The sequence below is a fragment of the Cannabis sativa genome, chromosome X, assembly GCF_029168945.1.
Source record: "Cannabis sativa cultivar Pink pepper isolate KNU-18-1 chromosome X, ASM2916894v1, whole genome shotgun sequence".
NCBI lineage: Eukaryota > Viridiplantae > Streptophyta > Magnoliopsida > Rosales > Cannabaceae > Cannabis > Cannabis sativa.
Genome location: NC_083610.1, coordinates 54,414,051 through 54,435,255, shown reverse-complemented (window position 1 = coordinate 54,435,255; position 21,205 = coordinate 54,414,051). Strand labels below are relative to the sequence as shown.

General features: G+C 33.7%; 1 protein-coding gene across 2 annotated transcripts; it reads left to right on the top strand.

Moving 5' to 3' along the window:
• The first annotated feature begins 18,208 nt into the window (after positions 1-18,208).
• Positions 18,209-20,912, top strand: LOC115725586 (bet1-like protein At4g14600). Of its 2 annotated transcripts, none has more exons than XM_030655166.2 (4): positions 18,209-18,588; positions 18,714-18,837; positions 19,981-20,037; positions 20,580-20,912. In XM_030655166.2, exons 1-4 carry the CDS (start codon positions 18,551-18,553, stop codon positions 20,739-20,741), a joined length of 381 nt encoding a protein of 126 aa, XP_030511026.2. In that variant the 5' UTR covers positions 18,209-18,550; the 3' UTR covers positions 20,742-20,912. The 2 variants fall into 2 exon arrangements, with proteins under 2 accessions (XP_030511026.2, XP_030511034.1); XM_030655174.2 differs by lacking the exon at positions 18,209-18,588 and adding an exon at positions 19,528-19,624 and having other exon boundaries at positions 18,709-18,837.
• The last annotated feature ends 293 nt before the right edge of the window (positions 20,913-21,205 follow it).

Genomic DNA, 21,205 nt, shown 5'->3' with positions numbered 1-21,205 from the left:
GCTCGAAGGATATCATCGTTTCACTTCTAAATTCCTATAGAAGTTATAGACTCCATATTTATGTTAGCGCTCCCACTCAATTATACTATCATGTTCCCAAAATGAATAATACTCTTGAGATCGAACCTAAACATATCAGGATTAAGATCATTTGATCTAGGATCAACGGGTGATATTGAATTGAATAGATATTACGGTAAATTTTAATATATCTAATCAAAGTTCAATATCGGTCCCTTCCGATGTATACTCCATACATCCGATACTGGTAAACTTTTCCAATGCCCTGGAAAGGACATAACACTTATCCAAGGTGTAAGAATACCTATCGCTGAGTATCATGTCAGTCTAAATCCAGTGAACTGACAAATCAAGGAATAAACTTTCGAACATATAACCAAGATTATATTCCACTGTGCTGACAACACTATAATCATTAACAAATTCATATGTTCTGGACTTAAATAGAATTCATACATTATATAAATATAATCATGAAATAAATCATGTGAACCATGCAACATAAAATGTTATTTCTGGTCTTTATTAATAAGTAAATCTGATTATATTGAAATGGGTTTTATTTAGGGCATAAAACCCAAAAATACCCTCACATCAATCCATTGGTGATAACCATTCAACTTGCCAATAAAAGGATCAAAAGACTGTTAATAGACAATGAGAGCTCGGCAAATATCCTTTATAAGGAGACTCTACAGAAAATGGGACGTGAAAAGGCCAAATTAAGGCCTTGTATGGTGAACCTTTGTGATTCATCAGAGACAGTATCGCTAGCCTTCGTATAATCGAGCTTGCCTTAACCTTTGGTGAGGCACCTTTATCTGCTGCTGTTATGCAAGACTTCTTAGCTGTGGACCTGCCCTCGGCTTACAACATATTATTGGGTCGTCTAGCACTGATCGGACTAGGCGCAGTCAGTTCGATCAAGCACCTATCTTTGAAATTCTAAACACTAGATGGCGTGGGAGTGGTGCGGGGCGACTATATGCTAGTTTGCGATTGCTATTGCATTGAGCTGCAGCATAGGAAAGCTGGTCATCAGTTGATGGCGATCTTGGCAGAAGAAAACGAGAAGAAAGACGAAGATCTTAACCCCCGAGTTCAAGATGAGAGAAACCCATTGAAACCAATCGAGGAATTGGAAGAGGTTATTCTCGACCAAGGAAATCCCACAAAGTGTGTATACATTGGGAAGAACCTGGACGAGCAGCTCAAATAGCAGCTAATAAGCTTTTTGAAGGCGAACCAGGATTAGTTCACCTGGAGCCATGAAGATATATCGACCCTATATTATTTGCCATTATTTAAATGTTGATCCAAGCTACCCAGCGAAGAGACAGAAAAGGAGACCCTTGGAATCCGAGAGGCAATGGGCACTAAAATAGGAAGTGGACAAGTTGTTAGTCAACGACTTATACGCGAGGTGTTTTATCCCTCGTGGATAGCCAATCCTTTTCTCGTCCCGAAGCCTAACGGAACTTGGAGAACTTGTATTGACTTCTTTGATCTGAACAAGGCGTGTCAAAAAGATTATTTCCCACTTCCAAAGATCGACTAGTTAGTGGATGCAACTGTTGGGCATGAGCTTATGTCATTTATGGATGCATATTCTGGATATAACCAGATAAAAATGTATGTCCCAGATCAAGAACATACAAGCTTCGTAACCAACATGGGACTCTATTATTATAAAGTCATGTCGTTCGGACTGAAGAACGCTGGGGCAACGTATCAGCGATTGGTAAACGAAATGTTTGCAAACCAAATATGGCAAAACATGGAGGTTTACGTTGATGATATGTTGGTAAAATCAATAAAAAGTAAGGATCATACCTCAAACCTCGCGGAATGCTTTAAGATATTAAAGAAGTATAACATGAAGTTAAACTCAAAAAAAATGTTCATTCACTGTTTCCTCGGGAAATTTTTTGGGATTCATAGTTAACCGAGGGGTATTGAGGCAAATCCTGAAAAGATCAAGGCATTAATAGACATTCTCTCACCAACAAAGCCTAAGGAAGTACAAGCCCTGACAGGAAGAATGGCAGCACTTAACAGATTCATTTCGAAGTCAACTGACAAGTGTGTGCCGTTCTTCAACATATTGGGAGGCAACAAAAAGTTCGAGTGGACAAAAGAGTACGAAGAGGCCTTTCAAAACATAAAAAGGCATCTAGCAACACCTCCAGCTTTGGCAAAACCAATAACTGGAGAGACGATGTTTCTCTATTTAGCCATCTCGAAAGATGCGATTAGTGCAGCTATAGTGCAAGAAGAGGGCAAGCACTAGCAACCTATTTACTATGTAAGTAAAAGGTTACTAGGGGCAGAATCCAGATATTCCCTCTAGAAAAACTCGCGTTGTGCCTAGTCCATGCGTCTCATAAACTACGGCCATACTTCTAGGCTCACCCCATAAAAGTGTTAACCGATCAGCCCTTGAGACAAGTTTTATCAAAACCAGATGCTTCTGGAAGATTGATACAATGGTCGATTGAACTGGGGCAGTTCGACATAACATACCATCCTCGAACATCCATCAAGGCCAAGCTTTAGTCGACTTCTTGATAGAAGGTATAACTCCAGAAGAAATTCCACTTGATCAGTGAGACACATAAACCTAGAAGTTATACGTGGATGGTGCATCCAACGAACAGGGTTTGGGTGTAGGGGTAATATTAATATCACTAGGCTTTAAGTTTCATTATACTCTGAGGTTCCAATTTGACGCATCCAATAACGAGGCTGAGTATGAAGCCTTGATCACCGACTTAAAGATAGCAGAGGCATTGAAAGTCAAAAATCTCATTTGTCATAGTGATTCGCAGCTGATTGTGAACCATGTCCTCAGGGAATACCAGGCCAAAGGCTTAAAAATGGCAAATTATTTAGAGAAAGTTCAGAAGAACTTGGAAAGATTTGATTACTTTAAAATCGAACAAATTCCAAGAGAACAAAACTCCAACGCCGACGCCTTAGCAAAACTGGCCTCGCAGAATGACTTGGATGAATTGAATTTAGTTTCGGTAGAGATGTTGAGCGAGCCAAGTATATGTGAAACTGAAGACGTCGAGATGATAGATAGCTCTCCTACATGGATGACTCCTATTATCAATTATTTACTCGACGGACAACTTCCAAATGACAAAAACGAGGAACAAAAACTATTGTATTCAGTGCCTCGCTACACTATGATCGAAGGCAAACTATAGAAGAGGGTACTCAATGCCCCTTGTTCGGTGTGTTCTCTCCGCAGAAGCAAATGAAATCATCAGAGAAATTCATGAAGGCTTCTGTGGGGATCATGCGGGCTGGCAAAGTCTGTCTAAAAATATCATTAGACAAGGATATTACTGGCCAAATGATCAATAAGGACACACACGAGTTTGTGAAGAAATGTGATAAGTGTTAGAGGTTTTCACATATACCTCACGTACCGCCAACAGAACTTAGAATGATGACCTTGCCTTACCCATTTGCTATATGGGGGATTGACCTAATTGGGGCATTACCCACTGGGCGAGGAGGAGCTAAGTATGCGGTAGTGGCAGTTGACTTCTTCACTAAATGGACGGAGGCTGAGCCCCTTGTTTCCATAACCTGTAAGAAAGTCCTTGATTTTGTCGTCAAGAACATTATTTGTAGGTTTGGAATTCCCATGAAGATAGTATCCGATAATGGAACCCAATTTGATGGCGACTTGTTCACTGAATTTTGCGAGAGGAATAAAATTATAAAAAGCTTCTCGTCAGTATCTAGGCCTCAGGCAAATGGACAAGTGGAAGCTGTTAATAAAACCTTAAAGGATACTATCAAGAAGAAGCTAGATGCTGCCAAAGGCAGATGGGTTGACAAGCTACCTCAGGTACTCTAGGCCCACAAACTACCGAGAAGATAGCTACGGGACACACTCTTTTCTCGCTAGCATTTGGCTCGGAAGCAATGCTGCCTGTTGAAGTGAACATATCGACTCACAGAAGAATGTTTTACAATCAAGAAGAAAACCAGGAACTTTTAAAATTGTCCTTGGATCTACTTGAGGAAAAACGAACTGAGTCGCAAATCACCAACGCAGCATACCAACACCGAGTTACAAGATACTTCAACAAAATAGTCAAGAAAAGACTATTTAGTGTTGGAGACTTGGTGCTAAGACGAGTCTTTGCAAATACGAGAGATGCATCTGCAGGAGTGTTCAACCCGATTGGGAGGGTCCATATGTCATCAAAGCAGTAGTTGGAGTTGGAGTTTATAAATTGGCTTGACTCAACGGCTCGCTAATAAAACACTACTAGAACGTAGAACATTTGCGACCCTACTACCAATAAATAAATGATGAAACTCACATTACTGATGTAAACTTTAAAATTCAGTTATGAATAAAGAGAATCATTTATATTAAGTAATAACAAATTTTTATTCTTTAAAAATTACTTAAGGGGCATGTATGTATAATTAACCAGAATTCATCTAGAAATACATGGTATAATGCAAACCAGCCATTTCAATTTTTTTTTTTTTTTTGATATTTAAAGGTTCTCGACTAAACCTCTTTGACGAAAGTAGAGTCGAACCGTTATAACTCCCTGACCAAACCTTTTTGACGAGAGAGGGGTCGAATCGTTATAACATCTTGATCAAACCTTTTTAACGAAGAAGGGATCAAACAACTATAATTTTTTATTTAAAACCTATCCGACGTGAAAGGAAAATCAAAAGTTATAACTTGCATATAAAGTTGAATACGAACGGTTCTCGCGAGCTAGAAAAGTACAAAACGAGGCATCATGACGCCTTGATAAAAGTACTTGAACCTAGAAAATGGATAGATAATATAACTATCCATACGAGCAAATTAAAAATATACAAAGTGATAAAATCATTAAAGTATATTTAAGTTTGCTTAAGGCAGATTGTAACTGCTTTAGCGAGGCGGAATTAACAACTATTCGGAAATCAAAAGTTTGGTAGATCACCAACTACTTAAACAGGAAGAGTATGAGCAATGGGAAAACCCAAAAGTACTGTACATTTCATCAAAATATAGTTGTTTACATTGTGAATAAAAATGCAAGCAAACACAATTGTATTAAGTTCGAATGAAAATAGTACAAGGCATTTAAGATAAGAAAAAACCTAAAACGGGTTATAAACTTATCTTTACAAAAATGCCACTAGGGGCAAACCATAAAGTCATCTTCCTAAACAAAGCATGCGAAAGGAGTCGATAAACTCGAGAAAGACCGTCTTCATATAGCATGAGAAAGACCGTCTGCACGTAGCTCGGAGAAAGACCGACTACACATAGCTTGAGAAAGACCGGCTACATGTAGAGAGCCTTAATATCTGCACAAACCTCATTCTCCTCATCATCAGAAGATCCCATTTCCTGTAGCCGAGACTCTATTCCCAGCCTCAGGGAATTCCTCGATCCCATAAAGAGGTTGGCGCAAAGGTCTTCTGGCACAGGTTTGGGTCTTGGGTTGGCAGGATTACCTGATAGAAACAACGCCAACTTTCTTCCTGGATTCAGGTGAAACCACGTTAACTTCACTCTAGAATTCTTTATCAGCCTGAGGAGGACCTTTAAGATCGCTCACAAGATCTATGCCCTCAAGGATCACTTGTGAGGATCTCCCATGGCGGGTTACGGGGTTCCCCTGGTTTGGATTGGTCCGAAGCTCCTCAGCCTTGGAATCCATCGTTTCCGGATCCAATTGAGGCTTGAAGTCCTTGGGAAAAAATGGAAAATGGTTGATGCATCCTGGTATTATGAGTTTGGGAGGATGAACTTCTGAACTCAGAAGGGACATTCTAGCCGGAAAGAGATGATCCATTCTGAAAATGGATCTCACTAAAAAGCCAGAGGTTTGTGAAAAATGACAAGCTTGAGCCGTCCTTTTATACACAAAGTCCAGTGACAAGAAAGCTAAGGATTGAAGAAATCCAACAGTTGGGAGTAGGGAAGAATTTTTGGGTTTTATGCCCTAAATAAAACTCATTACAATCTGATTAGTTATCAATTTAGAAGTGAATTATGATTACATGTATGTTACATGTTTATGGTTTAATACATATACTTGATATATGCACAAAATCAGTTAAATCTAGAACATATAGTTATTCACAATTACAGTATCGTCAATACAGTGGAATGTGATTGTGATTATATGATTCAAAAGATTTGGTCCCTGTTCATCAGTGTTTTGGATTTACACTGATGTGATAATCAGCGATGAAGTATACTTACACTTGGAGTAAGTGTTATGTTCTTTCCAGAACATTGGCAAAGTATACTGGTTTTCGAATGCATGGAGTATGCATTGGACTGGACCGATATTGAACTTGGTTAAAGATATTGTAAACTTACCATTGTATCTTTCCAAGTCAATGTCAGAAGTTGATCTTAGATTAAGAGAATCTAAATCCTGATATGCTTAGGCTCAATCTCAGGAGTGCTATTCTTGTTCTTTGATTTATTAGTTAAAGCCTACTTTTGAGTCAGGATAATACATATATTTTGGGAACATGATAGCATAACTGAATGGGAGTGCTAAACATAAATATGGAAATCTATAGCTTCTACTGGTGTATAGAAGTAAAGTGATGATTCCTTTTGAGCTTAGTTAAATAGAAGTAAATGGATGAGCTCTTGTTTCAGTGACTATATATTAGATCACTAAAACATCATTTACAGGTAACTAAGTGTTCAAATGGGCAAAATACATTGAGGGGTGTAAACGGTAAATTGGTCCCGTCTCGATGTAAATCATCTATATAGAGGATCTCTAAATCACATTAAGATTATAACAATGGTTAAATGAGATAGCATATTGATATCGTGAAACATATGATATGCTCTATATAAGTCTGAGAGTGCAATTCCAAGTTCTAAGAGTGGATTCAACGAGGAATTAATAAGTTAGGGATTTACTTGGTAAATCAGTTCAACTTATTGGAAGCTCAGAATATAGATCCATGGTCCGCATTCTAGTTGAGACTATACTGTTCGTAAGACTCTATAATTGATTTATGATTAATCAATTATAATTCTAAAAGTTAGACTATGTCTAATTTGTGAATTCTCACAGTTTAGGGATGAAATTGTAAATAAAAGGGTTTCTAGGTTTAATTATTAATTATGAGACTTTGCATGTCTGAATTAATAATTAATTTTAAATGGCAATATTATTTAATAATCTATTTTAGTTATTAAATAATTAGTTTTGGCATTTAAATGATTAGAATTGGATAAATGACATTTTTGGAGAAATAGAAATAAAATTGAGGAAACTGCAAAATCCATGTGAGGCCCATACACACCATGGCCGGCCACATGATTGCATTTTTCCCAATTATTATTTTCAATTTAATTTTTCATTTAATTGCTAATCAAAGCCTAGCCTAAATAGGAAAGTGGTGAATCACACTAAATAAGGCAGTTATTCAATTACACAGTAAAAGAGGAAACTGTATATTTGGAAAGTTGTGGTCTTCCCTTTTGTTATTTATTGCCGCCCCCTCTCTTCTCTTGGTGTGCTTGTGCTTGCTTGAGAAAACTTTGCTTTGCAAAGTGTGTCACACGAAATCAAGAGAGAAAACAAGAGAGAAATTTCAAAATTCCTAGTGAGAGAGAAGTGCCCGCACACATCATTCAGTACCTCATTATAGTTTGGAAGACTGTGAAGGATCACATCCAACTGAAGAACTTTCGGGCTCAGATCTTGATTATACTCTGCTACAGACAGGAATCAAGGGTTAGAGATCTGAGTGGAAGGAGACATTAATTCCGCTGCAATCACTGTAAGTTATTCTTAACTTTTATGTGTTTAATTCATCGTTTTAGAAGTTCAATATTAGGTTGTTAAATCAACATACTTGTGAGTAGATCTAAGGTCCTGGATAAATATAATACCAACAACTGGTATCAAAGCCATGGTAATTGATTTGCTTGCAAGAAATTTGGACTTAAAACGATTTGTTTGTGATTTGGATGGTTTCATGATGTGTCATATTGATGTTTGATTGATGTTTGTGAATTCTGGGAAAAATAATTGATTGTCTGTATCTGGAATTATTTTTATTGGATAGTTTGGAAAATTCTAAGCAATTTACTTTTTTACAGAACTCGATTTCGATTTAATTTGAATTAGTTATGAATTTTTGAAAATCGGGAAAAACCTAGGTGGTGAGAGCACCTTCCCTACGCGCGCGGAAATCATGCGCAGGGGTGCTTGCGCCCAGTTTTCTGGGCTGTGTCTCCCCATCCACGCGCGCAGACAGCATGCTTTGCATGCTGTCCGTACCACCTGCTATTTTTTTCGTTTTCTTCGATTTTTCATGCTATTTCATGAAATTAAATTCCGATATTTTATGTAGTTTTGTATATTGATTTTTGTTTTTCAAATTTCAAATCTAATTATCAGAAATAAATTAATTTTAATTTTTTTTTAAAATTAATTTTAGATATTAGTGCAATTTGATTTTGAAAATGGAAAAAAATCAAGTTTTGCTTAATTTTTTTATTTCCTTTAAAATTTGATTATTCTAATTTTTTTTAAGGTCAGATATTAATTTTTTGTGGTAACTTGACCTTAATTAAAATAAGATCAAAATAATCATGATAATTTTAAAATAGGAAATAAGGTATTTTTGTTAACTTTTAAATTTTGTTATTTTTTTTAATTAAATTAAATTGTAAAATAAGAAAAGGGTATGTATTTACCATTTTCTATTTTATTATTTGATTTATTAAATAACATGAAATTTAAAAGGAAAGTTAGCAATTTAATTTTGAAATGCATTTAGGTTACCCAAAACCTAATTTTTTCAAAATGGTAGGTTTAATTTTAATTTTATTTTTTGAAATATAAATTTAAAATTAAATAAATCCTACATCCAACTATCCAGATCTAACCTTGTTGCAGGAGTATGTGTTTTAGATTGTTTGTAAGTTTTTCTAAAACCTATTATTACTTGATCTAAATTGCCAGGGTTAACTTGTTGACAGATCAAATGATCTGATTTTAACCCATGGTTCAATTGATGATAGATCAAGTAGATAATTTGTAACAGGTATTTTTTACAAACTTCTTTCATCTGTGTATGACCTAGTAACATGATAGGATCCATCCAAATCTGTGTGCCTGTGTGAGCCTATATGTTTAATTTCTATTATAGATACATATAGGTTGTTGTTGCTAAATAAAATGTCATAACCTGATAGATTTTATTTAGGCTCATTTAGTTAATGGGCCTATTCAATTAATAACAGTTGTTCATTTTAAGGTTAAATTCCTCTCTTTTGGGCCTTGTGTGAGAGTTGGGAGCCTTAGAAGTGGGTGCGACATACTGGACTCAGCCCCCCCCTCACATGAACAACCCCAATTGTGAAGGCCCATTTGCCTGATTTGGATAACTGTGCTAGGTTAATTATATTAGTTTGACCTAATAAAATTGAATAGCAACATAATTAATTTCTTCGAAATTAATTTAAGAAAAACATAGTTTAATGAATTTCATTTTTAGACAAACTATTTGTATTTTTCTTGTATTTAATTAAATAAAGAATTTTAACTAACTAGATTCTTTCTGAAACTTACTTTTATTATTTCATTAAATATTCTTATTTAAGTTATGAATTAGTAATTACTAATTTTTCATAATAACTTAAATTTGAATATATTTTGATAATAATATTAAGCTGAGGAATTCTAGGAATTAGTTATTGAAGATTCTTAAAAGATATTATTTTAAGTTGGTTTTAAACTTAAAAAGGGAATATCTTTAAATTAGGTAGTTACCACCTAATTTTGATATTTAATTAAATAATGTTTGGAAAATTTTAAGTTTGTAAATTATAGATTCTTTCTATAATAACTTAAATCAGACATTTTCCAGATCTTGAAAAGATACTTAGTGGAATTGAGATATTTTCTAGATAGTTATTTCCATACTAATTATTATTTCTAATATAGGAAAATATCATTGATTGTGAAATTAATTGGTTAATAATTAATTTTGGTACAATTCAATTAAGGATATTTTTCCTTGTATTAAATTGGAAATTAATGATTAAACATTATCTATACTTAATTATTTATTTCCTGAATTTAATACATTTAATTAAATTGAAAATTAAATGTCTAAGTTGATTTTCATAATGATACTTAGATATTGTTATTTTCATGATATTTAATTAAATAAGAAAATTATTTTAAGTTGGGTATTTCCATAACAACTTAAATTTGAATAATTTTCATAATATATTCTATTTATTTTATTAATCATTTTTCAAAATAGCATTTAATTATGCAAGGTGATTTTAAATTTATCTTGAAAGATAGATTGAAGTTGTAAATTAATTATTTTAATTAATTTTGAATCAACTTAAATCAATGATCTTTTCATTTAATGATTAATTTAAAATAAAGGAACTGAAATATATTGTTAGAAATTGGATTAATTAGTCAAGAAAATCTAGATAGATAATACTTTTGCTTGAGGTATTTTTTCTAAGTAAAGTTTGATTTATTTTAAATGTATTTCGAAAATTGTATATATTTAGAAATACAATATATATATATATTTGTAGAAAATTTTAATTTGAGTTGCAGATTAATTTAAATTAATACAACTTAAATTAAGTAATTTTCTTAATATTTGTTGAAAAATTAACACTAAGATGGAAATAATTCATTTTATTTTCATAACCATCTAAGTTTAATTTTACAAATATTAAATTAAATTTTATTTAGATTCTATTCTAAATTTAAAATTTAATAAATATATATATAGATTTAAAATAAATAAATAATAGAAGAAAATATAATTTAAATAATGAGCTTTATTATTTTGAGATATTCGATCTCCATTGTTGGTTTTACATAGCTATTGTTTTAGTGAGTAATCCTCCCTAATGGAGGAACGTTCATTAGCAAGTTAGCGCCGTTTAATCTCGAAAGATAAGTATGTTTGTAAGTGTTTTATATTGGTATTAATCACCCTAATGGTGGGTACTGTATAAGACTTACAAACATATGAAACAATGGTAGAAGCTCATGAAATAAGAATGACCTTGACTCTCGCCTAAACGGGACAACGTCGGATTCTTTTTTCGATCGAATAAAAGGTTGCTAGAATGTTTGCTATTCTAGATGAGCTGACAACTCTATTCAATGAATGATAGGTTTGACTCTCGCCTAAACGGGACACTGATATCAGTTTGTTGAAAACCTTGGAAATTATTTAGGATTGAATTTTTTTTTGTATTTTCTCTAGTCATTCCTACTTGCTGTATGCTGATAATTTCTAAATAAGATTTTGTGATAAACCATAATTGATATCTATGTGTTATCTTGTAGTATCCTGAATTGCAATGTCAAATCCCATGTTGTCACTCTTAACTGAAAATAAGCTAAATGGGTCTAACTTCCCAAAGTGGAGAGAGAACATTCATATTGCTCTCATAGGTGAAAGTGCCTCGTTTGTGTTGACTGAGCCGTCCCCTGAGCAGCCAAGTGACAATGCAACCAAAGCTGTAAAAGAGAAGTTCGAGCGTTGGCATAATGCTAACAATAAAGCTCGTTACTTCATGCTTTCCAGCATGGTTGACACTTTGAAAACAAGGTTTGCAAACACTGTCAACGCAGTTAACTGAGCTATTCGGTATGGCATCTATCCAGTCTCGTTTTGACGCGACTAAGAAATTCATCAACGCACTGATGGAACCCCATCAGAATGTGCGTGATCACCTTCTCCAGATGGCTAGTTATTTCCAGGAAGCCCAGAATCATGGTGCTGAAATGGATCAGACTACTCAAGTGAGTCTCATCTTGAATAGTCTGACTCCAGATTTTCTGCCCTACACATCAAATTATGTCATGAATAAGAAGGAACAAGACTTTCATACTTTAGTCAATGACCTTCAGACATATGAAAATTTGATTGGAGGTCCCAAGAAAAGAGGGAATAAACCTCAGTATTCTGGAAATGGTAATAAGACAAGTAATCCTGAGGCACTTGTTGCTTCTACTTCCAAATCCAATCATAAGAAGAAGTGGAAAAATTCCAAGAAGCGAGCTCAAGCTGCGAATGCAGCTAGGAACAAAAATGCTAGAGCTTCTGGCAATACACCAAAAGGAAAGTGTTTCTACTGCAATGAGAAAGGCCATTGGAAATCCCAATGTCCTAAGTATCTCGCAAAGAAACAAGGTATTTTCTTTATAAACTGATGTGTTTTTAGTGAATTATTATCCTTTTGGATTATTAATTCTGGACTACTAACCCTGTTTATTATTCTTCTTATAGCTAAAGCTTCTTAAACTCGGGTGCTGTCTTAACGAGTTGGATTAGAAAGCTGGATGGTGGATGGAGATTGTCTACAATAAAGAAGAAGCTCTTTCATTTGAATTAATTGCTTAGTTTTTCAAACAATTTGGATTTCAAGTTTTGGGATCTTAATTCCCTGTTTGGTCCTCATAATATTGCAAACAATTTTTTTTTGGTTTATAATAATATTTTTTTTATATTGCAATTTATGAGTTGAGCTTCAGTTCTTTATTTTATCTATTACCGATTATTATATTTATTATGTTTGAATGTGTATGTGTTTTTATTATTGATGCAAATTCAAAAGGTATTTAAACTCCTTACAGAGTAATTACTGCATAAACACTAGAAATTATTTCTATGTTTATGAATAATTGTTAGTTCCAAAAACAATTATTTGAGAATTTGTTTAATAAAAAAGATCTTTTGATCTGATAGGGGTGGAGAAAAGTTTAAGAATAATATGCAATTCAAACGATCTTTTATATCTAATGAACTCTGGATTATATTCAACTCCACAGACTCTCTATCACACTTAGAGATTTACAACCTTTAGGGGTGGACCATAATCTCTATAAACTTAGGGGTGGACTTTATTCTACAGTACCCTTTGTAACACATAATTTTAAACATGGAAATAATATAATAAATTAGCTATTATCAGAATAAATCCTTGATCTTGATTATATGTTCCAGTTTAGATTTACTGTTGTAATAGTTATTGATACCATTAAAGTTCTTTGATAATGTTTCACATTACCTTGGTTGAGTGGGAGAATATTAAAATTCTTTACCCATCTTCTTTTGGTTGATAATTGTGATAGAAACTTAAGAACACCTCTGATAAAAACAAGTCTAACCATTCACATGGATAGAAATAACTTATCAGAATTATGAGAATAAGATAGAAGAATTCTTGCATAGTCTATTCGAAAGACTGATTCAAGATGTCTATTTCTCATAACATTTTATGGTATCTTGATTTGATTGCTTAAATCTCTAGCAAGTATTTTACACTTCAAATACTAGACTGCTATGTTGTTGACCTAATCTTAAAGAAACTTACAGTTTCAGCTTAAGATAATAAGTCACAATGAGATGTTCCCAGAAACAATAGTAAAAGGTTAAAAGTTTCTAACCAGATATCTGCTATTGAGTGGGAGCCATCTGAGATGTAATCAAATGAGGAACATTAGGGGACAATCAAGAAAGATTTACAAAAGTGACGTATATGTCATTAAGGAACTATGCATTAGTGATCCTGATATGCACACCGACTCATTGTGAGATGGTGGTTACTCTGGGGGTGGAGGAATCATTATAGAAGAGTGTTAAAACCCATCTATAATAATTCAAGCTTCATCGGAGAAGATATAACTTTGTAAATTCAAAATTACCAGAAAGTTATTTTACTGAAGAAAATTCTACACTGCATTATCTCAATTCCAAATTTTAAAATTTGAGAGATATGTCGTCTGGTTGTTCAGATGTACTTAATGGGCAGTAAGGATTTCAGTATCCCTTGACGAGTAAAGCATAAGTTAAGGAGGTTTCATGAGTTTTATGAACCTGGTTCCAGACATATGGGTGGATTCAAATATACTACACTTGATCAGAGGATCAAGACAAAAGATTGATTGTAATGCACAACTTGTTTTATGTTAGTGCAAGTGGGAGTTTGTTGGGTTTTATGCCCTAAATAAAACTCATTACAATCTGATTAGTTATCAATTTAGAAGTGAATTATGATTACATGTATGTTACATGTTTATGGTTTAATACATATACTTGATATATGCACAAAATCAGTTAAATCCAGAACATATAGTTATTCACAATTACAGTATCGTCAATACAGTGGAATGTGATTGTGATTATATGATTCAAAAGATTTGGTCCCTGTTCATCAGTGTTTTGGATTTACACTGATGTGATAATCAGCGATGAAGTATACTTACACTTGGAGTAAGTGTTATGTTCTTTCCAGAACATTGGCAAAGTATACTGGTTTTCGAATGCATGGAGTATGCATTGGACTGGACCGATATTGAACTTAGTTAAAGATATTGTAAACTTACCGTTGTATCTTTCCAAGTCAATGTCAGAAGTTGATCTTAGATTAAGAGAATCTAAATCCTGATATGCTTAGGCTCAATCTCAGGAGTGTTATTCTTGTTCTTTGATTTATTAGTTAAAGCCTACTTTTGAGTCAGGATAATACATATATTTTGGGAACATGATAGCATAACTGAATGGGAGTGCTAAACATAAATATGGAAATCTATAGCTTCTACTGGTGTATAGAAGTAAAGTGATGATTCCTTTTGAGCTTAGTTAAATAGAAGTAAATGGATGAGCTCTTGTTTCAGTGACTATATATTAGATCACTAAAACATCATTTACAGGTAACTAAGTGTTCAAATGGGCAAAATACATTGAGGGGTGTAAACGGTAAATTGGTCCCGTCTCGATGTAAATCATCTATATAGAGGATCTCTAAATCACATTAAGATTATAACAATGGTTAAATGAGATAGCATATTGATATCGTGAAACATATGATATGCTCTATATAAGTCTGAGAGTGCAATTCCAAGTTCTAAGAGTGGATTCAACGAGGAATTAATAAGTTAGGGATTTACTTGGTAAATCAGTTCAACTTATTGGAAGCTCAGAATATAGATCCATGGTCCCCATTCTAGTTGAGACTATACTGTTTGTAAGACTCTATAATTGATTTATGATTAATCAATTATAATTCTAAAAGTTAGACTATATCTAATTTGTGAATTCTCACAGTTTAGGGATAAAATTGTAAATAAAAGGGTTTCTAGGTTTAATTATTAATTATGAGACTTTGCATGTCTGAATTAATAATTAATTTTAAATGGCAATATTATTTAATAATCTATTTTAGTTATTAAATAATTAGTTTTGGCATTTAAATGATTATAATTGGATAAATGACATTTTTGGAGAAATAGAAATAAAATTGAGGAAACTGCAAAATCCATGTGAGGCCCATACACACCATGACCGGCCACATGATTGCATTTTTCCCAATTATTATTTTCAATTTAATTTGTCATTTAATTGCTAATCAAAGCCTAGCCTAAATAGGAAAGTGGTGAATCACACTAAATAAGGCAGTTATTCAATTACACAGTAAAAGAGGAAACTGTATATTTGGAAAGTTGTGGTCTTCCCTTTTGCTATTTATTGCCGCCCCCTCTCTTCTCTTGGTGTGATTGTGCTTGCTTGAGAAAACTTTGCTTTGCAAAGTGTGTCACACGAAATCAAGAGAGAAATTTCAAAATTCCTAGTGAGAGAGAAGTGCCCACACACATCATTCAGTACCTCATTATAGTTTGGAAGACTGTGAAGGATCACATCCAACTGAAGAACTTTCGGGCTCAGATCTTGATTATACTCTGCTACAGACAGGAATCAAGGGTTAGAGATCTGAGTGGAAGGAGACATTAATTCCGCTGCAATCACTGTAAGTTATTCTTAACTTTTATGTGTTTAATTCATCGTTTTAGAAGTTCAATATTAGGTTGTTAAATCAACATACTTGTAAGTAGATCTAAGGTCCTGGATAAATATAATACCAACAAGAATATGAAGAGACGATTCATAATGACCCTTAAAACCGTACAACCATCAGAATCAAAGGATGCATTTTTTCCAAGGAAGGATTTTGGCGAAAATGCCCTCTGTAATTATTAAAAAGCCCTTTTTAAGGGGCAATTGTTAAACCCATAATTCAGTTGCCATATTAATAGGGGACACATGTCAAGATAAAAGGAGTACGGATCGATGCAATCACTTTTTATGGGATAACTCATTAATCACGTAAGTATCAGAGTATATTTGTAACCTGCTGATTGAAAGGTCTTAGGCAAGAAATCAATATACAAACTGGTACTTAGCATATTAACGAGAAACCATATGTCGCTAAATGCAAATAGCGAGGAACCAAAGAAAGTGACACGTTTCAATCGTGAAAGTCCTTAGCATACAATGTACAAACTAAGTGTAAAAGTCGGATCGGCTTGATACCAACTAAGCGAGGTGCTTGTCTCGCTATTGTAGACTTCTTATAGCTTCATCCAGTTAGCGTTAGCGAGGCTTACAATCCTGGCAAACCCGAAGATAACATTTAAATGGGCCTCAAAGAACTCTTTAAGAACCGTGGTTGACACCAAACGTGCATCGTCGACCTCAGAAGGACGAATGGCCCCAGCTCGCTATTGAGATCACTGGAACCAAGCTCCTGTGGAGACAACTCTAGAAATAATAATTAAAGACGTGATTTAAAACACAATCATTTTTGACCCAGTAGAAGCGGGAACATCACTGCTATATGATTTTCAAATCATAAACCGCATTTACACTACGTGATATATAATCAAATCCCATGATTTTAGGGGTGATTGTTGTAAACATAATACAGTCAACTTTGTAATAACTGTCCTCTATGTAATTATAAATTGTGACAAAGAATATCAGAAAGGGGACGAAAAAACTCATACAAGAGAGGCCCTGAAAAACAATCAGAAATCTGAACAAGATTGACTCGTGGACTATGCTGAACTTTAACTACAAAACCACGTAAAAAACCCTGTGTTCATATTTTTATTTTCACAGCTTTAATTTTTTCTGTGTGAAATCCCTACTGTGAGGCTCAAATTTAGTTAATGAAAATTTGCGTTAACAGTAAACAAATTTGCTTGGAAGTCAAAAACGTTTCCACCTTTTTAACGTCGACATGCCTCATGCCATATGTAAGGTTGAATGCAAGCCTTCGAAAGCCCTTAAGTGTTGAAGGCTTGGCGGGTAAATGATATTCGTATTCTGAATGAAGGACACGTGTAATTGCAAGATGGTTTCAACTCAGTTGTTCCAGGCTCATTCCCAGGCCCAACCAAGATAATGGACTGGATCCATCAGCAAAGTCAAGCCTTCTGGATGCTAGACAGATGGCACGTTCGGATAAGATACACCTCTGGCACATCATATCTCTAGAGGGCATCGAACAGATCTTCCGGATGAGTGATTAATAGGCACCAATATATCTAGCTCTGTATCACAGTAATTTATTGCCAAATCTCACAATATTAGGGCTTTATATCCAAGATTATGTTTAGAATTCGTATCTTCCGAATAAGGAAATAAAATAATTGTCAATCAAGCATTATATTTTTTTATTATCCACAAAAGTATGGCATGGTTTGACAACTATCAACGTGATGTGGCATCCATGTCAGTAGAAGATTAATGTCTCATAGGCCAGGCTTCACCAAATGAGCCCTAAGTCAATGTATTATCTGTATTTACCCTATAAATGGGCAATGTGTACATACTAGAACCTTAGCACTATAAATATAAGAAAATTTATTCATGCAAAGGATTAGAATATCATTCTTTGAGCGCTCAAGCAAATCCTAAGGTTCAAACAATTAGCAAACACTTGTGTAAATCAATAAAAAAAAATTAAATTTATTATAATAATATTGACTCGTAAAGTAATCATTGAACTACGTAAAAACTCTACTCTTATTCTTTGTCTATATTATATTTTTTTAAGTTTTATTATATTTTATCAAGTTCCAAAAATTTCACTAAACAATTACATTTAGTTAGTTTCTTATTTAGTTAATTTCATATTTAATCTATCTAATTTTGTATATAAATAGATACTATTTTATTAAACAAAATATACAACTCATTGAAGGTATCTAACAATTTTCTTTTACAGAAATGGTAAAACATTAGTGAAGCCTAGCAACATTACAAAATATCATATCCTTATTGTGCAATTAAGTATGTGAGTAACACATATTTATGGTAGTGATGAACACGTGCTTAATAGGAATGCATAACTATTTTTTATTTATTTTTTTTTGGCTGAAACAATGCACTTCTTCCTTGAGTCGTTCGTATGATTAAGAAAAGAATGAAAAGAGAAGTCAAATAATCCAGCTTTCCTTCCTTTATTAGATGGTCCGATCTTAGAGACCTAACACCCCACGGCTCATGTACCTTGTATAACGTCACCACACCTTTGCCCTCAGTGCAGGTTCGTGTCTTCTGATTCTTTTGGCGCCAATCTTCAACTCTGAAACCCCCTTTTCACAAGTCTCCCTGCACCTTCTTCTCTATTCTTCTTGGGTGTTTTTTTTCCTTTCATCTCCTCATGGCCACTTATGGTGGTGCTGCTGCGTATAGGTCCAGGTAAAATTAAACGCTTTTTTTTTTTTTTTTGCACAATTCTGAGAAAAATTAGAAAACCTAGTGTTCGAATTTTGATCCTTTCTGTTGCTATTTTTTCACGAAACGATGTGTTGACTGTTGATCAGGGAGGGTCTTAGCACGAGACCAGGTGCTAGTTCGGATGAAATCCAATTGCGGATTGATCCGATGCATGGTGATTTGGATGATGAGATCACGGGTCTTCGTAGCCAAGTCCATAGATTAAGAAATGTAAGTTCTTTACGGTTTGTTGGATTCTTAGATGGAAAACGGTTTTTGAAATAGAAGCCCTTTTCTTCTTTTCCTATGTTTAAAAATTACATAGAGCTATAAATATCAGTTTAATATAATTAAATAATTACGTGGTTAGCTACAATTAATTTAAATTTTTAATAATAATATAAGTATTATGTAATTAATTTAGAATGATTTATTTTTTTAATATATTATATATATGGTGAGTTTTATAATTAATTATATTAATAGAACATCACCTTACTTATAATAATGGTACCTATTTTGTATTAGATTATGTAATAAATATTTTTTCACATATATTGTAATATAGTAAATTTAGTTGTACATAGATGAAAAATGCTCTTATATATTTCACTTTGTTTCGAGTCCTGACATATTTTGAAAATGGGTCTTTGAAATCAACGACTATGGATTTAATAAAGATACTGCGTGAAGGAAACCCAAGCAATATTATTTCTCACGAATGAAAATTTGAATCCAAGAGATTGAACTTTGTATATTACGCGCATGAAACAAATTCCAAATTGTACGGATGTACATCCGTATTCATTTTCTGCTTCTGTTCTTAGGCAAGGCAACTCCTAGTATTTTTGCTCTACCCGTAATGAGTAATGAATTTAGGCACTAGACACTTTATAACATAGAAGCTTCTACATTTGTTAGGGTTCCTGTGATTATGAAATTCATTGTAGAAAGAGGGGAAATACTGAATCATGGAGTAAGCGGACTTGAAGCTATGTGTTGGATAACTCATAAAGAAGTGAGGTTTATTAGTATATGTAGCAAATTATCTCTCTGTTTTTGTTGACTATATCATGTTTTCCTCAGCTCCCAGACACCTACAAGTTTTTGTTGTAGGACAGCAAAAGCGTAGATCTATGCTAATAAGTAGGCTTGAAACAGGAAACTATCAGAAAAGCGAAACATATAGAGCTTTGCAAAAGTATCTTGCTACTTATATTTAAAATGTCATGTAGTTGAATTTTTTCTATTTTCTTTCTTCATGTCAAACTAGTTTTGGTGCATTGGCACTGGCAGTATTGTGATTGTTTGCAAATATTTGATGGCAAATTTTTATTATTATGTTCTCATATTGCTGAATTTATCCTGATGCAGGTAGCGCAAGAGATTGGGACAGAAGCAAAATTCCAAAATGATTTTCTAAATCAGCTGGTAACACCTTAAACTTTGTTGTCATTGCTTGAAAAATATCTTTTGTTCTCTTCTCTCATCTTGAATTTTATGGGATAGACTTCTATTTATTTTGTGAGGAGGGGTTAATAGTTATTTACATGGTCATTATTTATAGTATGTTGAAATTATGAATGGATAACATGCATGTTTTTAACACATTGTTGGATGTATGGAAGCTAAAACTGATTATTTTAAATTACACTATCTATGTCATTGCCATTGTCACCCAGTGACTTTGTGATTGTGATTGATTTCATAATTTCACATATTCATAGGAACTTAAGAGGGTCTCAGAATGAATGTGCTTCATACATATGAGGCTCCTCTTTTTTTCTATTCTTTCCTTTTTCACAGTGGTCTATTTATAGGTGTCACTTCATGGGTTTATTTAGCGTGGTTATTATAACATTATGACCAAATTAAGATAGGCTGTGTGTCTCCCTGTTTCATACTTTGCATTTTACTTGAGGAAATGGATGCAAACCTGTCTGATAAACTCATTTTACATATTTTATTCACAGCAAATGACACTGATCAAAGCTCAAGCAGGGGTGAAAAACAACGTAAGGAGATTGAACAAGAGCATCATTCAAAATGGAGCAAACAATGTTGTCCACGTTGTTCTTTTTGCACTATTTTGTTTCTTTTTAGTTTATCTTTGGTCCAAAATGTCCAGAAAATGAAAATCCTCAACTCCTCGTACCACCTCATTGTAATACCAAAATATATTTGTTGAATTGGAAAAGTATATACTGTATAATATAAATCCTTCTCCATGATCTTTACTAGTTTGAGAGATGAACATCTTTGCTTGAAGTTTTTCTATGATACTATGATTGAAGTATTGAACATCACCATCAAGTTTTTTTTTTATGTATGATTAAACCAAACTGTTGTCCAACGACACCTTAACATTTCTACCAAGAAACTTCCGTCCCAAACTTTCTCTTTTCAATTTACAAATGCAAAAATCCTGTTTTGACCTTATACGCGTTCCGATGATACTTCTCTTATTTGAAGAGTAATGATTGTCATACTTAATTATACACTTTTTATGTATAATTAGCTATGTTTATGGGAATATTGCTATTAGGCACCAGTGGTGTCTAGCACCCTTTCGACATGTCACGTTGCGATTGGTTAGCGA

Bases quoted from the DNA above. Each gene is read 5' to 3' on its own strand.
- LOC115725586 (XM_030655166.2), top strand. From the start codon at position 18,551: ATGGCCACTTATGGTGGTGCTGCTGCGTATAGGTCCAG. The intron at 18,838-19,980 runs GTAAGTTCTTTA...ATCCTGATGCAG, and splicing joins AAGTCCATAGATTAAGAAAT to GTAGCGCAAGAGATTGGGAC. The intron at 20,038-20,579 runs GTAACACCTTAA...TTTTATTCACAG, and splicing joins ATGATTTTCTAAATCAGCTG to CAAATGACACTGATCAAAGC.